We start from the raw sequence: 18560 nt of genomic DNA on the forward strand, positions 1-18560 counted from the left end.
GCCAGGCGCAGGGGTGCTGAGCCCCCGGCCCCAGCTCCGAGCCCTTTTGGGAAGCACACGGGGGCCGTGCTGAGGTGCAGCGTGCTGCAGCCTCCTGGGCATCCTTGGACAAGCTGGGAGGGAAACTGCACGAGGAGGCAAAGAGCGGCAGCACTACTGTCCTACCCTTCTTTGCCTCTGGTTTCTCCTCGCTCTCCTCCCATCCCCTCTCCATCGCTGAGCCAACCGTCTGGGCAGAGCCAGTCCCTGAACCTGCCTGGCCTCAGACCCGCGTGCTGTCCCCACGAGACCCTTCCTGTGAGAGCTGCTGCCCTGCATGGGTGCCGGGATCCCTGGGGATGTACTCACCCGCTCCTCACCCGACAGCGGGGGCCGGGGCTGCCCCGGTGGCCCCAACACCACCGGCTCCCGTGCACGGCCCCTAACCACCGTGGTTTGCTCAGAAATCAGAGGTGGGCTTCCTCAGTGACTGTCCTGGACAGTCTCCTGGGCCAGATTATGGATTTAGGCTTAAAAAGATAAAAAATGAAACCGTGGCTGGAGCTGGCCTCTCACGAGGCAGGAGGCCAGCAGTGGAGGCGAGGTCTCCAAAGGGAACACGTGTCTGCCGAGGGTGCTGAGCTAACATCACCCTGGCACGGTGGTGATGGGACACGGCTCCACAGAGGCTGTCCCCAGGCTGGGAGTGGCACGAGCCACCCTCACGGTGCTGGGGCTGGCAACCACGCGCCCCTTGGAGAGGTGGGGGCTGACCGGGGGAAAGGCAAGCCTGTGCCCAGCCTCTGCAAATCCCCAGACCCCTCAAAAACTCTCCAAATAAGCTCCTCCACAGATGACCTGGCAGGAGCACAGCAGGCCCCCAGCATGCCCCCAGGGCCTGGGACAAGCCACCCTCTGCCCTGCCCCGACAGGAGCCAGGTGTGCTGGGGACCCAGCCATGGAGGTTGTCTCGGGCAGAGGCTGGGGAGGATGCTGAGAGGGACCTGCCCGTGGGATGGCAGGGGAGGAGAGGGGGAGCAGGAGCCTCCAACTCTCGGGAAAAACACCACGGTGAGCCATGAACGTCTTCAGGCTCTCAGCTAAGGTGCCCGTGCCACCAGGCGTCGTGGGAAACGGCTGCTACCCTTGTAAGGACTGCGAGCGAGAGCAGCCCTGCCCTGGGCATCGCAGCCGGGTTTCAGCAGCAGCAGACAGAGACACTGCTCAAAACCAGCTCTGAGAGGCTGCCCGGGAGAGAAGGAGCTGGCTACATACCACGCTGCTCTGTCATACTCTGCCCAGATCCGGACAAACTCATCCAGATGGTGAGGTCCCAGGATGGAGGAATCGCGGGTCAGGTATTCGAAGTTGTCCATGATGACGGCCACGAACAGATTGAGCATCTAGGCGAGGGGGAAAAAGGGCAGAGAGAAAGGGAAATGGGAGAGGGAGCAGAGAAGGGAAGGGAGAGAGAAGGAAGGGAAGTCAGGGTGAGATGGAGTTAAACGAGGAACCGAGAAAGCACAGCAGGTGGCACAGCACGGGGCCGGGGAACTCACCAGGAACGAGCAGAAGAAGATGAAGGAGACGAAGTAAACGTAGGCCAGGTCGGTGCCGCAGCGCTCATTCTCGTTCTGCCCGGACGTTGCCGTCGTATCCGGCTCGCAGCCCTTGCCCTCCAGGCAGGACAGCATGATCTCCTGCCATGCCTCCCCGGTGGCACTCCTGCGCCCAAGGCACCGCGCTCAGCACCCCACGGCAGGCAGGATGGAGCGGGGAAGGAGGTCCCCCCACCGCCAGCCCCCCACCTGTGGTTTCCTACCTGAAGAGGAGCATGAGGGAGCCCAGGAAGCTGCGGAAGTTGTTGTGCCGGTTAATGTGGCTTTCCTCATCCAGCTTGATGTTGCCAAAAACCTGCCGGAGGGAGAAAAAGGTTCAGGCAACACCGCCGGTGCCAGGGAAGCAGCTGCGCGCTCACCTTGGCTCGGGGCGCACGATGTGCTGCCGGACGGATCCTGTCCCAGAGCCCAGGTGGAGAAGCAGCCCCGTGAGGGCATGTGGGCACAAATCCTGCCCAGCAAGGACGGGAGGTGGTAGAGGCTGCCGGAGGCCGAGCTGCCATGGAAATGGGAGGGCAGGGGGTCTGGGATGAGCTGAATTTGGCCACCGTGCAGCAGCTGAGTGCCACGCGGGTCCCAGGGGTCCCAGCATACTAGGGGCACAGGGATGGGTCCCACCACCCTGCGTGGGTGCTGTGGTCCTGGGGCAGCGGTGGGTGGCGGATGGAAGCCCCCAGGAGCTTTTCCCACTGAGAGGAGACGACCCGCGATGCTGGGGTCGGGCACAGTGGCATGAAGAGGGTGGGGAAACGCTCAGTGCCCAAGGGACAGACGGACTGCTAGCCCACCACAGACAGACAGACACTGGGGACTACCAGCTCTGGGCCCTTCCCAGGAGGTCCCCAGGGCCAAAAGAGGCAACAAAGCCCCAGATTTGGGCAATAGCCTAACAATGACCCACAGCCAAGGCCACAATAGGACAACGAATGTTCGCAAAGTGCCTCAAATTGGAAAAATGTGCCGTTATTACTGTTAAATATTTATTCCACTTTCCATGAATCTAAAAATACACCAACTGCAGAGTATTTTTTCCCTGTACAGGTTTTTTTGCAATGTGTAATTGTAGAATATTTTCTGCCTCCAGCTATTTTGCTCAAATAACGCCCACAGACTTTACTGCTTGGGGATTTGTTCACAATAGTGTTAAAAAATAAAATAAATCAAATACTACCACACGGCAGGGAGGGGGGCTGAGTCAGATGGCAGTTGTTTAGCACGGAGAACACCTGGAGCCGGTGCTGGGATGTGTGGGACAAGAGCAGCCACGCGACTCTCGGGGCGGGAGGAGACCAAACACCAGCGCTGCCAAGCAGCCCGAGCCGGAGGCGACCACGCTGCCCACTCCCCAAAATCTGCTCCCTCCCCTCCCCAGCCCTTCCTAGCCCTGAGTGCGTTCGTTATCGCGGTGGCTTGCTCACCCGGCAGCTCCAAACCCCGAGTGTGAGCAGAGATGCTTTGTGAGATCCTCAGCGCGGAGCTTAGTCACCGAGCCAGCCCCGCCAGCACGTGTTTGACCGGGAGCTTTCGCTCACGTGCCGCTTCTGCACCAGGCTGGAGTGTGGGGAGCTCATGGCTCCGCATACCTCCCCTTGGTAGGTCACTGCAGGGCCCTAAAATCAGGATCCCACCAGCATCAAGCCCACAAAAACCCTACGTGGAGGGATGGGTGGGTGCACGGCTGCGGGTGGCCATGCCATGGTCCCTGTGGTTTTAGAGGTTATTGAGTACAACCCCTAAAAGCACAATGCCTGTGGAACGAAGCGGTGGTGATTTGGGAGCAGCTGCCACACAGGGTGCCCAGCTGAGCCCCCACGTCCCCAGGGGTACAGGCGAGGAGGGCATCTGGGGTCCCAGCAGTGCCACAGGGCACGCGTCTCTGCGGCTCCTGAACGAGCTCTCCCACCCCTGGGACCCCGCTGGGCACCCGGGCTGGCTGCCGTGCAGCGTGGTGCTGAGCACACGGCCGTGCCGGAGGGCTGCGCGCCGAGCTGTCCGTGCCCACCTGCATCCCGATGATGGCGTAGATGAAGAAAAGCATCGCGATCAGGAGGCAGACGTAGGGGAGGGCCTGCGAGGGAAGCACATGAGTCATCTCCTTTAGCTCAGGTCCAGCTCCAGAGGCACACAGAAAGAGCAGCGAGCAGGTAAACTGCTCCAAACCATCTCTCCTGCGAGCTAACTGGGGAGCAAGGCCAGGGGAGCAGCACCCCAGCTACAGCAGCACCCCCAGGAGCCCCGGGCACGCGGGGCTTACCTTGAAGGACTGCACGAACGTCCAGAGCAGGATGCGGATGGTGTAACCCTGGCGCAGCAGCTTGATGAGCCGAGCCGCTCGGAAGAGCTTCAGGAAGCTCATGTTGAAGCTGCTCGTGTTCACCAGCTGGGAGCAGAGGGGAGGAGGGGGTCAGGGGATGGCAGAAGCCCCCCCAGCCCTGCCAGCGCCCCCCAGCCCAGGCCGTGCCTGTCACCTTGGTGTCCGTCAGGATGATCTCCGTGATGCTGCCGATGACGGTGATGAAGTCAAAGATGTTCCAGGTGTCCCGGAAATAATTCTGTGGGAGGAAGGAGAGAGGGAGGGTGGATTTGAGATCGGGGTGGCCAGTCTGAAGGACGCTGGGACGCGGGAAAAGCCTTCCTTCCCAGCGCAGAGCTCATGGGAGGTACGCACGGATCCCTTCCCGGGCTGCTCTGGCACCAGGATGCCCAGCCTGCTGGTGGCCACAGGTGGCAATGACTCGTCACACTGACCCCCGTGGCCACAAGGATGCTGTGTCCTCCTAGGGTTGCAAAGAAAAAGCAGCCCAGGGCTTAAAAGAGCAGCTGGGGACTTGAGGACCGGGAATTAGATGGAGAGGTCTCGCTGCTGGTCAGGTCTGGCTCAATGCACGGGCACCCGGTGGCTCCCAGGGACAAGGAACCGCTGCCACCAGCACGGTGGCAACAGGGGCTGCCCGGTACGTGGTCCGTGCCCCCAGCACGGCAGAAACGAGGCAAGAAGTCCTGTGGCATGGCTTTCCCCAGCACAACACCCACCCACAGCAGTGGAAATCTGCTTAAAGCTGAGCAGCGCCAAGCTCCGGCCGCAGGATGCCTGCTGCTGCAGGCTGAACCCATCCACCCCTTTGGGACACGGGCTTCACAACCTGCAGCAGCTCTGGCTGCTGGCCCGGGAAGCCTGGAAGGTCTGTGCTGACTGAGAAACCAGCATCTAGCAGTGGGAAGTCTAACGGGAGCCAAAGAAGTGGTTCCAACTGCCAGCCTGCAAGCAGCTCCCAGGCTGGGACCCAAAATAGATGGCACCGGCATCGTGTTATTAACACCTTCCCTCCGTGAACCGGAGGGCTGAGGTGTGCTAAGTGCAAATTAACACCCTCGTCAACAACAGGATCAGCCACTTACCAGGAAGCCGAAAGCAATGATCTTGAGGACGCACTCCAAGGAGAAGACCATGGTGAACGCAATGTTCAGGTACTTCAGTGCCAGCTCGTAGGTGTACGGAGCAGAGTAGTACTGAGGGAGACAGACATTGCGAACTCGGAGGGGGCCAACCAGCCTCTTGTGACTGATGTCTGTCCCCAGGAAGGCCTGCAGGCCCCTGCTCCTTGCCCACGGTGCCTTGAGACCACCTCCTTCATCCCCTCCCCACCCCTCTCCCAGGACAGCAGCCTCTGCTGCTGAGAAGGAAGCCCAGAATAAGTGCAGATCTTCCTGCAGCAGAGATATGCTCTAATGAGAGAATGGTCAAATTTTTCACCTGGACATGGAAACTTGCAGGGACCTTCTCAGAGCCCTCTGAAAAGCTGCCCTGGTCCTCTAGTGGACCAATCACCACTCACAGCCACTGAGGACCACGTGCTAAAGACACCAGGAGCTGAGGCTGACACCCTTGTCAAGCAGCAAAAAGATGCTCAGGCTCTGCCTCAAAGTGTCTCCTAAGAACAAGCTCAATACCCTCTGGTCCCATTCAGGATGGGATCTGATCTTCCTCCTCCCCGCTACCCTAAGCAGGGCAACCTGACCCTGCCCAGCTCACCTTCATCATCAGCACCACGGTGTTCAACGCGATCATGGCCATGATGGTGTACTCGAAGGACGGGGAGACCACAAAGTGCCAGACCCGGTACTGGAAGGTGTGCCGGTTCTGGGGCATGTAGCGCGTGAGGGGCTTGGCACTGATGGCAAAGTCAATACAGGCTCTCTGGAACAAAACCACCTGTGTCAGACCCCGACCAACGGTGACGTAGGGGACACTGGCTGCCACATTTCTTTTATGGGTTACTTGCACCACTGGCCAGCCTTTTAAATGCCTGGGGAGCCCCAAGGTCCCAAACCCTCCCCAGACTGTACCTCATTCTTCTCCAGACTGCACTCCTCCATCATTTTGTCTCCTTGCTCTTGGAAGGTGATGATGATGAGAGCCACGAAAATGTTGACAAAGAAGAATGGAAAGACCACAAAGTAGACGACATAAAAAATGGACATCTCCATGCGGTTGCTGCGGCTGGGCCCGCGGTCCTCCTCCGTCACGTCCACCGAATGCTGCAGCACCCTGTGGGCAGACAGGTGAAAAAGAGCAACCAGAGATGTGTCCCTCGGGACTGCCACTGTACAGCACTTCCCATGAGATCCATCTCGTGCAGCCAGCTGCCATGGGCTGTCCGTGCTGTCCCAGGCTCTCCTGAGCATGGAGAGAGGGCTGGTCCTAAATCCAACGCTAAAACTGACCCACAATTAATACAATATATCTCATGGCCATGCAGGAGCAGGGATCATCCATCATTCGCTTTCTAAGGAAGAAGCTAACCCCAACCTCATCTAGGGGTTAAAATCTCTTTTGTCTTGTCCTAATTTCTCAGCCCTCCTCTCCTCCCTGCTACCATCAGTCCCACCTGGGTATATCCAGTTATTAACCCAACCAACACAACCAGGATGTGCCCACCCCATTCAAGGGAAGATGACAGAGAAAATACTCACTGGGGCCAACCCTCGCCGGTGGAGACTGTGAACAGGGTGAGCAATGCCCAGATTATGTTGTCGTAGTGAAACTCGTGTCGTTTCCACTCCCGGCACTTCACCTCCATCTTGTTTTTCTCGTGGTCCACGTAGTTCCCTCTGCAGGGTTGGGAGAGAGCAGTGGCCTTGCTTTACATTGCCAGACGTGAGATGGGGGGTTTTAAACCTGGGGGCAGCGTGTGGTGAGGGGACACCACAGATGGGGAGAGGCTGGATAAGAAACGGGGGGAGCAAAGAAATGGGAGAGGAAGAAAGACAGAACAGGATGCGGAGTGCTGATACACAGCAATGGGACAGGACTCGGCCTACGTCGCCCACCCCAAGAAACTACAGCCAAAAACGAGCTGTGACCAAGGACTCCACCACTGGTTACCCAAAGGGACATCGCCCAGCACCCTGCCTCTGCCAGAGCTGTCGGCAGCATCAGGCCCACCGAGCGGGGCACCTACATGCAGTCCTTCTCCGTGTCCTTAGAGCTGTCAGTGCAGTAGAAGAACTTCCCCTTGAAGAGCTGGACGGCAATGACGGCAAAGATGAACATGAAGAGCTTGTAGACGATGAGGATGTTGAACACGTTCTTGAGGGACGTCACGACGCAGTCGAAGACGGCCTGCAGGAGAAGGCACCGTGGGCAACCAACAGCCCTGGCACAGGGCAGGACCCAAATCTTCCTCAACACCACCGTGTGGAAGACATTTCCTACTCCCAGTAGGAGAGGAAGGAAGGAGGAAAGAGCCTCCAGTGCTCTCTGCAACCAGGGCGGCAGACGGGGACCATCACAATGATGCCAGTAGCAGCGCCCAAGACCAATTAGTCAATATTTCTTTGCTCAGCATCGCCCCAGATAACGAGGCAGACTGAATGCCCCTGCCTGCAACAGCAGCAGTTCCCAAAGCTCGGGGGCTGTGCTCTCAGCCCTGAGCTTCACAGCCCAGCATTGTCCAGAAATGAAGTGACATGAGCCAAAGTCCATCTACCCAGGAAAAGCTGGGACAAAAACCTGCGTCTCTGGGGTGCCACCCTGGGCCAGATATCCCTTTATGAGGATAACTCAGGGCTCCCTTGGTCTCTCCGTCCTTTCTGGCTCCATACCCCATCAGCTAAAGCAGGGAAATCCATGATCCTACCTGCACTGCATAAATAACGCCGCTATTCAGCAGGGAAACCCCCCTCTGCTGTAACACGAGGACGGCACAGCATGCAAAATCTGGGCTTGTTTGCGAGCTGCTCTGGTGGGAAAGATAATGAACTTTGGAGAGGGATCTGAGCTCTCCCAGAGCCAGGGCCGTGTACTTCACCAGCAGAGCAGCTGGGCTTTGCTGCCTGCTTTCCGTGCCAGCCCTGATGTCCCTGGCAAAGGACCTGGCTCGGATCTATCTGCGGCTGGGCTCGCTTTAAATAACTCACGGCACCGCCAGATGTGGAGCAGCCTGAGAGGAGCCGTGTTTGGAAACAGGGCTCCTAAAGCACAGCGAACGCCCTGGAAATGACTTGTTTAATCACGACGCTAGCGTCGGAGGCGGGCAGCGTTACCTTCAGCTTGGGCAGCCGCTTGATGGTTTTCAGGGGCCTCAGGACCCGCAGCACACGGAGGGACTTGATGGTCTTGATATCCCGGCCCTTGTTGGTCCTGCCGCATGGGAGGGAGGCGCAGGCACCCAAAAACGAAGCGGAGACACAATAACCTTCGGGACCCGGGGCTGCGTGCTTTCAGAGCTGCCCCCAGCACATGCACGGGGAGGGGACGGGGGGGCCACGTGCCGGAGCATGGGGCAGCAGTCACAGGCGTGCTGCTGAAGGAGTGCTCAGCCCACCTAAACGAGTCTCCTTCCATGCACACGCTTGTCAGAGATGGAAAATAAAGCCCGCCTCTCCCCCGGAGGATTAGCACCTTTGCTGGGGCTTGGCTACCTTAACGAATCCCCTTACTGTGAGGAGGTGCCAGGTGGCATGCTGCGTGCCCCCACGTCCCCATCCCCTCCTGCAGGCTCAGGACATTTCCAGATGGGGCTCACAAAAAGCCACCACCGCTGCAAATGGTTTTGCTGCTGCCTGCCAGAAATTCCCGGTAAAATAAGGGATGAACCCAACAGGCAGGTCCTTCGCCAAGGGTTTTCCATCCTGGTTCAACCTCGGGATTCAGCACCCGCTCTGTGCTTGGTTTGCTTGCACAGATGCCTCCTCCTAAGGCTTTCTGCCCTTTTCCATCAGTGCCCCCTGATGTGGTCAGCCTGCTCCTCCATCAGCTCAGCCCTCTCCTCCCTCCCCACGTCAGGGTCGTGCTCGCCTCCACCCCAAGCCAGCTGAGGGAGGCAGAGCTCCCCGGTGGTGCTTCCTTCCTAAACAACCCTAAGGCACCCCCACAATGCTAGTTTTTTCTTATCTTTTAGCTAAACCTGAGGGATGGAGCCTGGGATGGAGCAGAGAGGTGCTGGTGAAGGTCATATCAAAAAAAATCACCACCCTCAAAAAAACACCAAGCAAATGACTTACAACTCCAGACACTCCAAATTACACGGCTCCTTTGTGAGGGTTAATGCAACAGGGAGCACAATAAGGGATGTAATCACTATGAGATTTAAACAAAACCACTAATTAATGCTCCTCCCCAGGAGCATGGCCTCACAAAGGGGCGGGAAGGGATTGCACCAACAGCTCCAGGACCCACTCTGCACCTTCCACCTCCCAATTTTTGCTCAGTGGCTGGGCCTGGGTGTGCAGCTGGGGCATCTGAGGGGGGCCTGGGGCAGACCCCTCTGCCTTTAGCTCCAACAGCCCTTTCTCCATCCCCTGGGTGTGCTTCCCACCATCATGGGGTGTGCACGGACACTGTGACCCGTGGTGAATGCATCCTCCTCTAAAGGAAGGGGGTTGCATTGCTTGCAAGGAAAATCCTGCCCGTTCTTCCACCCTTCCTGCACCTGCAGGGCACACAGCAGGGCGCTCAGATCTCGGGGAATGGCAAATAGGAACGCAGATAAGGGGCAGCACAGATGCCAGACAGATGGACACCTGCACTCCCTCCCCGTGTCCCTCCCCACCCCCCAGCATCCCACCCCACAGACACCCAGGTGGCATAGTTACCCCAAAGCATTCCTGCCGGAGATCCCGAGCCACCGAACAGCATGAACAGAGGGGAGAAAAAGAGAGGAGAGAGAGAAAGAAGGTAAGGAAAGCATCACGGGAGCTGCACGGGGATGACCGCAGCCCTCTCGGGCAGCCCGGCTCACCTCCGGCGGTGCAGGAGAAGGCTGCCCAGCAGAGGAGGTGCAGGGGAGGTGGCAAGAGCCAGGCACTGACCGCTGCTCAGCCTCTCCACCTGCTGCAAACCCACAAACGTAGGTCTTACAGCCTGGCAGCTCCGCAAAGCCGCCCGCTAATGCCTCCTCCGAGGGTGCCACGGAAGGCAAAAGCCGGTGGGGTCTTTAGTTACGGTTACGGTTATTCCGGCTAATTTAATTCCAGCTCTTTGGAGATTTACAGCGGCATATCAGGCTTTTTATTTAGGCTGCACTTGGGCTGATGCATTAGCTCTCGGTGCTGAGAGCTGCTGACGGGAGGCAGGCACAGGCGGCCTCTTGCTCGCGATGCGCAGGCTCTGAGTGGGCAGCGGGCAAGCTACAACATTATCCAGAGACACGGGTGGACACGTGCTCATTTCTTATTTTGAGGTGGCACTGATGGCCAGGGGGTGATGGTGGCACCATGGGAGTGTGATGGCGGCACCACAAGCCAGCCCGCAGACCTCCTGCTGCAGCCACAGCTGCTGTAGGGAAACCCAACCACAGAGGGGGCAGAAAATACAATTCAGTACCAAAGCATCCCATATAATTTTCTGCCAGTGGGTGCTGGAGCTGCCCACGAGCTGCTCTCGCCACCTAATAGCGTCAGCCACCCCACGGGCATCTCTTTGCCTGCCAACGAGAAGATGGGCACCTGGGGAGACATCGGTTCTCCCCGTACCAAAGAACTTAGCAAGGCAGAAGGAAAGGAGAGGAATTCAAAGAGCCCTGTGAGAGTTTTTCTCCCCAGACCATGAACCAGGCAGGTCGGGACAGCTGTTGCCGCAGACTCCCCGTGGCTCCGGGGGTGGCAGCATGTCACTCCCGGGCCCTGATGGCAGATGCAGGCATTCTTATAAATGCTTCACAATTCAAAACCCATCAGAAACCGCTGCGGTGCCTTTGTTCCCCTCACCCCCGAATTTATGAGATCATCTCCTCCAGCAGGAGCCACCGGGGGACCCGGGAGAGAGGGACAATGGCGCAGGTTTACATTATAAAGAGCCCTCCTCCATGGCACAAGCAGCTCGGTGTCTGCCGCACCACAGGGACAGGTTACGTGTGTTTGCTGCAAACATCCGTGGAGATGCACAGGCCCCTTGAGACTTCAGCTGCCCCATGCCAGAGGGCACCTCTCCAACCCTCGGGAGGGGGGCTGGGGACAGGGAAATGCCACGATGCTGCCCACCACGCAGTGTCGGGGGTGTCCTCCCAGGGGATCAGGGCTCACAACGAGGAGGAGCTCAGAGCAGGATGAATCCCATCCCTGGACACTTCCCCTCCATGACACGGGCACCGTCACACCCTGGCACCCCCCTACGGAGCAGGACCCACAGCCACAAGCCTCTGCTTGGCACCAAAGCTCAAATACGTGGTGAGGATGCTTAGCAGGTGAAAGCTCCACTTCTGCCACCCATTCCCTTATTATTAACAGCCCCTTTCAGGTCCGGTTCCACCACCAACCTCTTCCCAGCATCTCCACTGCTTTCCCTCCCTCGCTCCCTGCCTCCTCGCTCACCGCTATTAGACAAGCAGGGAGCAACGAGCCTCTGAGGCTACACAAGTTTTGGCTACCAGAGGTACAGCTGGGCTTTGCACACTGCTGTGAGGAGCCGTTCCCGAAGCAGAGCACAGAGGAATCCCCCCCAGACTCATCAGGGTCCTGTAGCCATGCCACGTGGCCGCATCCTCCTCCCGCCCCAGCCGAGGCTGAGCCCAAAAGACGACGGCCACTTACGCCAAGGCGAAAGCCACCAGCGCTCCCACCACCACGATGAAGTCCAGGATGTTCCAGAGGTCTCGGAAGTAGGAGCCGTCCTGCAGGATCAAGCCCTGGTCGATCATCTGGGAGGGGATAAAAGTAGGTAGATCACCAACGTGGCCATCGAGCGCCCTGCTGAGCTAGGATACACATCAAGGAGCATCCTGTTTCGGGGGAGCCTGGAGGCTGGTGTAAGTGGCGCTGAGCTCTCTTGTCTTCTATTGCTAAGAACCGGGCTTTAAAATTTCTGTCATCCGCATTTAGGACCAGAACTGAAAACTGAGCAATTTCCCCTGTGAGCCACCCCCCTGCAGCAAGCATGCTGTGGGACCTGTTGCCACCAGCACAGCCTCATCTTACCTTGATAACCATCTCGAAGGTGAACACCCCCGTGAAAACGTAGTCAAAATACCTCAGGACCTGCGGAGAGAGGGCATGGGTGCTGCCAAGGGGGAAACCAGTCCCTGGGCACATCGGGATCTCCCCACTTTAAGCTACGTGACTGGACAAAGCCCTGCTCCGGACCCCTGGGCTCTACATCCTCGTGTCCTGCACATCCTCCCCCCCGTGAGGCTGCGGCCCTACATGGCCCCTGACCACTGCAATATCTTCTTGAAGGCCAAGGGGGATTTGCCCATTGGAATTGCTCAGCTTTCCCTTTTTTTTCTGCCCCTTCCAACCTGCCCACCTCCGAGATGCTGCCGAGGGCACGAGCCGTCCCTGTGGCCACGTGTGCCGCTCCAGCTCAGTTTTACCTCTCACTGCCAAACCCAAAACACCCCTTTTTCACACCAAACCCACGTCTTCCCTGCCTCATTGTTCCCACCCTCTCATTTGCTCTCCCCCAGCCCGGACACAGCACCTCGGAGCCCACCAGCAGCCCATCCCCAAAAATCACCGCGACACCACCCCGATTTTGGAGGCGCACAGGGAGGTGTCCCCCTCGTTTGGGGATCACAGGGGGCTTGCAGTCACCTTGTTACGGTCAGAATTGGTGAGGACGGGATCCTCGGCCGCGAGGGCGATGCTGCTGGCGGCGATGACCAGGAGGATGCACATCTCGAAGTAGCGCAGGTTCACGATGTAGTGGCAGGCTCTGCGCACCCTGCGCCGAGACAGCGCCCGACCCGCTAGCCACCGGCGTGCCCCGCGCACGCAAACCCCACCCCACGTCCCCGGCTAGTGACCTTATTGGTACAGGCTCCTGGAGCGGGGTCATAGCAAAGGGGTGGCAGAAAAATGGAGGGGTGTGCAACAAGCATCGAATAAAATCACAGCTAGCACCCAACGGTCCAAAGGAAGCGATGAGCGTAGCTGGCACAGGGGGAGAGCGCTCTGGGGCAGGGGAAGGACACCGTTAACCAGGTTGTTGGGAGATATTCAGCCCCCTTCCCAAAGGTATCACCTCTTTTCCATGAAGGATAGGTGTCTGTCCCCTCACAGCCCTCCCTAGCCCCGAATACAAAGGCCAAAAATAAAAAAAAATCTCACGGGTTCGTGGTGCTGAAGATGAACATGGAGCTGTGCGGCACCATCGCTTTGCCTGTCTCGCTCTTCTCCTTCTTCCGCTTCTTCTTCTCCATCTCCTCCTCGTCCTCCTTGCTCTCTGCCTCCTTCAGGGGGCTGGCTTCCCCATCAGTCTTGTTGCTAACTGCAGAAAAACGAGAGCCTTTGCCAGGTACGGGGCGAGGGGCAGCTTCTGCCTCCAGCCCTGCCCTGCTCCCTGCTGTGGGGACCCGGGGAGGAGAAGGCAAGGGGTGTTGGGATGGGCACCCCAACCCGATGGACACGGATGGGAAAAGCCACACAAGCGGCTCTCTGCTCTCCCCAAACTCCCCCCCCAAGGCTCTCAGGAAAGAGAGAGGGGTCCTCACTCTGTACCACAGCGGACTCTTGGACATCGATCATGATGGCAGTGCTCTCGGTGGCCTTCTCGGTGTTGGCGGTGACGGAGGAGAGGTCGGGCTCGCTGCGGCTGACGGTGCGGCTGGCCCCCAGCGATGCTCCCCCCAGCAGGGCTTGCTCGCTGGTGTCTGGGCTGCTGCAGTCCTGCTCGCCCAGGCTGCCCTCCAGCCCCCGGGGGGGCTCGGGTGCCACTGCCGGGGGGCTCCCCTCCTCAGCAAGGACCCCGTTAGTCCTGTGGGAGGGAAGGACAAAAAGGTGCAAGAAGATAAGTGGAAAGCAATGACTCGAGGAGTTACGGGGGCTACAAGATTCCCCACCCCGAGCTACAAACCTGGCGGGCTCCCCGCTCGCCTCCGGCTCGCCCTGGATCAGGTCCAGCGCCGCGGCAGCATCCCCGCGCCGGTCCCCATCCTGCGCCCCCTCTGTGGGGCTGGCCTCCTCCAGCCCCATCTCCTGGCTGCCCGAGCGGCTCCCCAGGGCCGGATCCTTCCCCTCCATCCTGGCTTTCCGGTGCCGGCTGCGCCGCTGGCTCTGTCTCATCCGCGCCCTCTCCTCGATGCCTCCTCCTGCCCCTTCCTCGCCCGGCTCGCAGTTCCCATGGCACGCTTTCTGGTGCCACAGCTCCTTGTCCCGCCTGGCCCGGGGCGATGGGCTCCTCCTGTCCTCCCCGCTGCCCGGCTTGGTCCCCGGGGCCGGCTGCTCGGGACCCTCGGCCGGCGGCCGCTCGCCCTTGCCGCCCTGCTCCTCGTCGCACTTCTCCAAGGCGACGCCGTCGCCCGGTTTCTTGCGTCGGAAGATGCTGGCGTGGGGGTTGATGAGCGGGGGCTCGTCCTTGTTGATGCCCTCCTGGCTGGACATCTGCATGTGCCGGCGCAGCTGGCTGGTGCGCTGCTCCCACACCGACATGTGGTGCCGCCGGCGCCGCTCCCGCCTGCAGCGGGGACAGCCGGGGAGCGGGGTCAGCGCCGCGAGCCCCCCGCCGGTGCCGGCATTTCACCCCACGGCACCCCAGCTGCATGCACCCACCGCCCCGGTGACGAGACATGGGGATGCACACAGGGGGCTTGGAGACACAAACACCTGCCCAGCCACCGAGGTTTAGTCCCCTTTAGCCTTTCAGCGTCCCTCTGGTGCTGGCAGGGGCTGGAAATTGGGCTGAAGCTGGACCCCTGCCCCTCCAAAAGACCTCTGCCCCATCCCAGCCTGGTGGTGACCACCGTCCCCTTGCTTGCTTGGGAACACCACTTAAAATGTGGCCAAAGTCCTCCTGCTGCAGCCAGGATGCCGGCACTGGGGTTGATTTTTCTCCTCCAGCTCCTTGGAGCCGGGCTCTTTTTTGGAGCATCGCTGCCCTAATGATGGCCGGGCTTGGGCGGCAGTGCTGATGGGATGGGTATGGAGAGTAAAAAGGGAAAAGGCGCCAGGTTCAAGGCTGGCTTTCTCACTGAGAGGTGCCACTCTCTGCCCTACAGGGGGATGTCTGCAGTGGGGCACACAGCCCCCCTCCCTGCCTGTGCTCGGTCTGCAGCCGGCACGTCCCACGGGGAGCCCGTGTGCGAGGATTTGGGGCTAGAGCTGTTGGCTGCCCGCCTGTCCGGGGGTCCTCTGTGCTCCTGCGGGTGTGCTCTGGGGGAGCTGTGCCTTCTGGGGTTGTAAACGGATCCTTTCCACCGCCATAAACACGTACACAGACAGCCCGGCGAGGACAGACGTTCCCTTCCCGACACACAGAGACACGCACGTGCACACACGTACACTGCTCACCCACGGAGCACACGCCGGTACACACCCACGGGTACACCGACACGCACACACACACACGGCACGGAGGCTCGGCACGCACAGAGCCACGAGCGCACGCAGGGACACGGGTGCAGGGCAGCGCCCTGAGGCACCCACAGGCGGGGCAGGGGCTGCCCAAAAAAAACACAGGGGACCACAGAGGACACGCGACCCACGTACAGGTGGCTGCTGCGCGGCTCCCACATCGACATGTGGTGTCTCCTGCGCCTGTCTCTTCTGGGGAGGAAAAAACAAACCCGTTCAATCCCCAGCACCCCTCCTGTGCCGGCCCAATTTGCACACCCCACCGGGGCTCACACACCGCTGGGCAGAGGGATGCACGCAGCGGTGCTCACCCTGGGGCTGTGGATCTGGTCTGGGGAGCAAGGGAGACGTGGCCAAGCAAGCTGCCTCGCCAGCCACTCGGAAATCCCAGTCCTCAGGAATTTAGCAGCTCTTTCCAGTGCCGAAAGAAGAGCTGTTCACTCCCACTGAGCTACACACGGTGCTTTGACAGAAGAGGTGATGTGTCGGGCTGGCCCCAAGCTGCTCAGAGCATCACCACGCATTTACACAACCGTGTGTGCCGCCCTGAGACCACAGAATGGGATACGAAGCTAATATATGCAAATCTGCATGCAATTTACATTTTCTGCTTTCTGCAAACGCCGCATGTGCGCTGTGAGCAAATACACCCCAACTGCATGCGACCGAGCGCACGTGTGCGCGCAGAGCTCACGCACGCGAGTCGGGGCACTCCCTGCTGCTCTCCTGCAGGGCACCCACAGCCCCAGCACCCAGCGGGGTCCTGCTGGTGACTGCCACCATCACAGATAGGTGCGAAGGGACAGCCCGGTGCCACGCTCGGGGTGCACGCCTGCTGCCTGCCGCCGTCCCCGCAGCAAGTGGCCGCGCGGCATCGTCGCGTCGCAGCACCCGCGTGCGTCCATCTGGCCACCCACGCGCCGAGCAGCCCGAGCCATCTGCACCACGGGCGCCCGTGCGCACACGCCGTGCTCCAAGCTGCACCGCAGCCACCCACGGCAGCCTGGCCACGTGGGAGCACTCCTCCCGACAGCAACCGGACCTCTCCGCCAGCACGAACACGTGCGCCGAACCTGCCCACACCTGGGACCCACCGAAGCCGTCTGCATGCACCCGAACCCGAACTGACCCTGGAAAACGTCACCCCCAGGGCATCGCATCCCTCTCCCCTGCCCCTGAAACTAGCAACGCTGAGGAGGGGGCGGAACTAGAAAAAAGACCTGCAAACATCACTATCTCCCATTTCAATGCCACAGGAACAACAACAACAAATTAACATTAAAAAATAATCTGCTTTCCTAGCCAGCTGTAAGTGACAGCAGCAGGAAGACTAGCAAGGATGTGCGGGCAAATCCTTTAGTGCCCTAATATATTCCATCTCCCGCCTCTTCCTCTCGTATCTCTCCCTTCTCCAGCCCCTTCTGCAGCCTAAATCCCTTTATTTCCTCACTTTATCCAACGGGTTCACACTGGCAGCCAGAGACAATGCCCGTGAGCTGGTCACAACACACAAACTGCCATCTCTCCCATAAACCCCCCAAATCCTGCTTGCAAGGAAGAGAGGGAGAATTCTCTCTTATTATGAATCTCTCTTCACCCCCAGGCAGGTCTTACAGGTACTCATACCATCCCAAAGCCAGCAGGGTGGGGGACCATTGCATCCCATCCCTGGGAAGCCAAGGAGCTCAGGCAGCTCCCCAAAATCCGAGCTGAACCTTGCTGCTTCCTCCATCCCCACGGGTTGGAGCTCGCCTGGGTTTCTCTCGGCAAATTTTCAAAGAGACGCAGCCGTGTGTGAGCTTGGCTTGGTTTCAAAGCATAATGAAACCTAAAATTCCCTGGGAAGGGATTCTATAAAAAAAATAAAAAAAATAAATCCTTCCAGCCGTACCGAAGTGTACTGTTTTGGGAAACAAATCAAAACGCCTCGTTCCAATGTTGACTTACAAAGTTTTATGTGATTTAGACCATATGACAGGGCAAAATAAAAGAAAAAAAAAGGTGTCCAGGAAGGAAAAAACAGAACTTTCTTCTGCTGCAACGCAGAGGCAGGGCTCCTCAACAGAGTGTCAAGGGTTTCATGTGGGTTTGGATTTTTGCCTTCCCCAAATCAAATTCCCTTACCATGAAATGCGATTTTGCAAGCCTGCTCCATCCCGTGTAACCGCATTACAGCCGGGGGGGGGGGTCAGACCTTGGCACTGCCGGGACCCCCTGCTCCCCACCCGCTGCTCCCCCCTGCCCCACCACAAAGAAACGCTGCACAGGAGCGATCACCACCCACCCTCCTCCTCCTCGCCGGCCTCTCCCCTCACCCTTAGCAGCAACCTCACGTATTTAAGCTTCGGGTTTTGGGGTAGGAAGCCTCTTTGGGGAGATTTCTGCCGTATGCAGGAGGTGAGGGAGCATGGGGCAGTCCCAGGACCTGCTTTGGTGGCCTGGTGTCTGCCCCACGGAGGGCGCACATCCATCTCCTCCCATCCCCCTCTGCGCCCCCGGGGAGGGGAAGGGGGCTTGAGGGGCTCGTGGGGTCACTCACTCGATAGCCGGCATGTTGGGGGCGGACATGGGGCTGACTTCCTTGGCTTTCTGAAGGGCATGCTTCTGGTTAAAGGCCTCCTCTTCCTCCTGCTCGTCCTGCGGAGGAAACGGAGGGGTTTGCTTAGCAGGAGGCTGGCGTTTTGGGGAACTTGCACCCCTTGGAGATGGTGGGGTTACCTTAGGAGCCAAGAGAAAGGCACAGAGACAGCCTTCGTTTATCTCACACCATGGGGATGCAATTTCCCCATCACACTGGATCTCACCGAAGGCGTTAGTGCTACCTGGAGAAGTGAACCCTGCGGGTCCAAAATGACCCCGGACAGCACAGGCCAGCAGAGCCTCTCCTTCACAGCCACAGGGTGGGGTGAGACAGAACGGGAGGCCAGGGACCCACAGACAACCACGGCACAGACCGTACAGCTTTAACGAGCCTGGCTGCATCTCCAGAGCAAAAAAAATAAAAGTCCTTGGGAGTCATCTTAGCACATTCAGCCTCTCCGAAAACCTCATCGCCTCGAACTGGTGCTGCCGGCATGCCGCAGGGGCTCGCCCAGCCTCTCCCCCTGAGCCGCAGCTCCTGGCACCCACCGTGGGGGAACAGGGGGACGGGAGCACCCTGCGCTCTCCTGCCCC

At 59.2% G+C, this 18560-nt stretch overlaps 1 protein-coding gene across 19 annotated transcripts in view; it reads right to left on the bottom strand.

The window, feature by feature from the left end:
- CACNA1E (calcium voltage-gated channel subunit alpha1 E) overlaps positions 1-18560 on the bottom strand; it is a 110958-nt gene that overhangs the window by 16194 nt on the left and 76204 nt on the right. For 17 of the 19 annotated variants that reach the window (XM_083845827.1, XM_083845817.1, XM_083845826.1 and 14 more), the window contains 20 exons: positions 17926-18023; positions 15522-15578; positions 13891-14490; positions 13529-13791; positions 13146-13305; positions 12630-12759; positions 12015-12074; positions 11631-11737; positions 8145-8241; positions 7061-7221; positions 6573-6710; positions 5946-6147; positions 5632-5796; positions 4998-5108; positions 4067-4150; positions 3853-3978; positions 3601-3666; positions 1802-1893; positions 1539-1704; positions 1255-1382 (listed from right to left, as the gene is read on the bottom strand). In XM_083845827.1, coding sequence (XP_083701953.1) covers positions 1255-1382; positions 1539-1704; positions 1802-1893; positions 3601-3666; positions 3853-3978; positions 4067-4150; positions 4998-5108; positions 5632-5796; positions 5946-6147; positions 6573-6710; positions 7061-7221; positions 8145-8241; positions 11631-11737; positions 12015-12074; positions 12630-12759; positions 13146-13305; positions 13529-13791; positions 13891-14490; positions 15522-15578; positions 17926-18023 — 3011 coding nt within the window. The remainder of the gene's footprint in view (positions 1-1254; positions 1383-1538; positions 1705-1801; positions 1894-3600; positions 3667-3852; positions 3979-4066; positions 4151-4997; positions 5109-5631; positions 5797-5945; positions 6148-6572; positions 6711-7060; positions 7222-8144; positions 8242-11630; positions 11738-12014; positions 12075-12629; positions 12760-13145; positions 13306-13528; positions 13792-13890; positions 14491-15521; positions 15579-17925; positions 18024-18560) is intronic. The other 2 variants (XM_083845819.1, XM_083845821.1) reach the window with 1 other exon arrangement.

Source organism: Anser anser, assembly GCF_964211835.1.
Source record: "Anser anser genome assembly, chromosome: 8".
Classification (NCBI taxonomy): Eukaryota; Metazoa; Chordata; class Aves; order Anseriformes; family Anatidae; genus Anser; species Anser anser.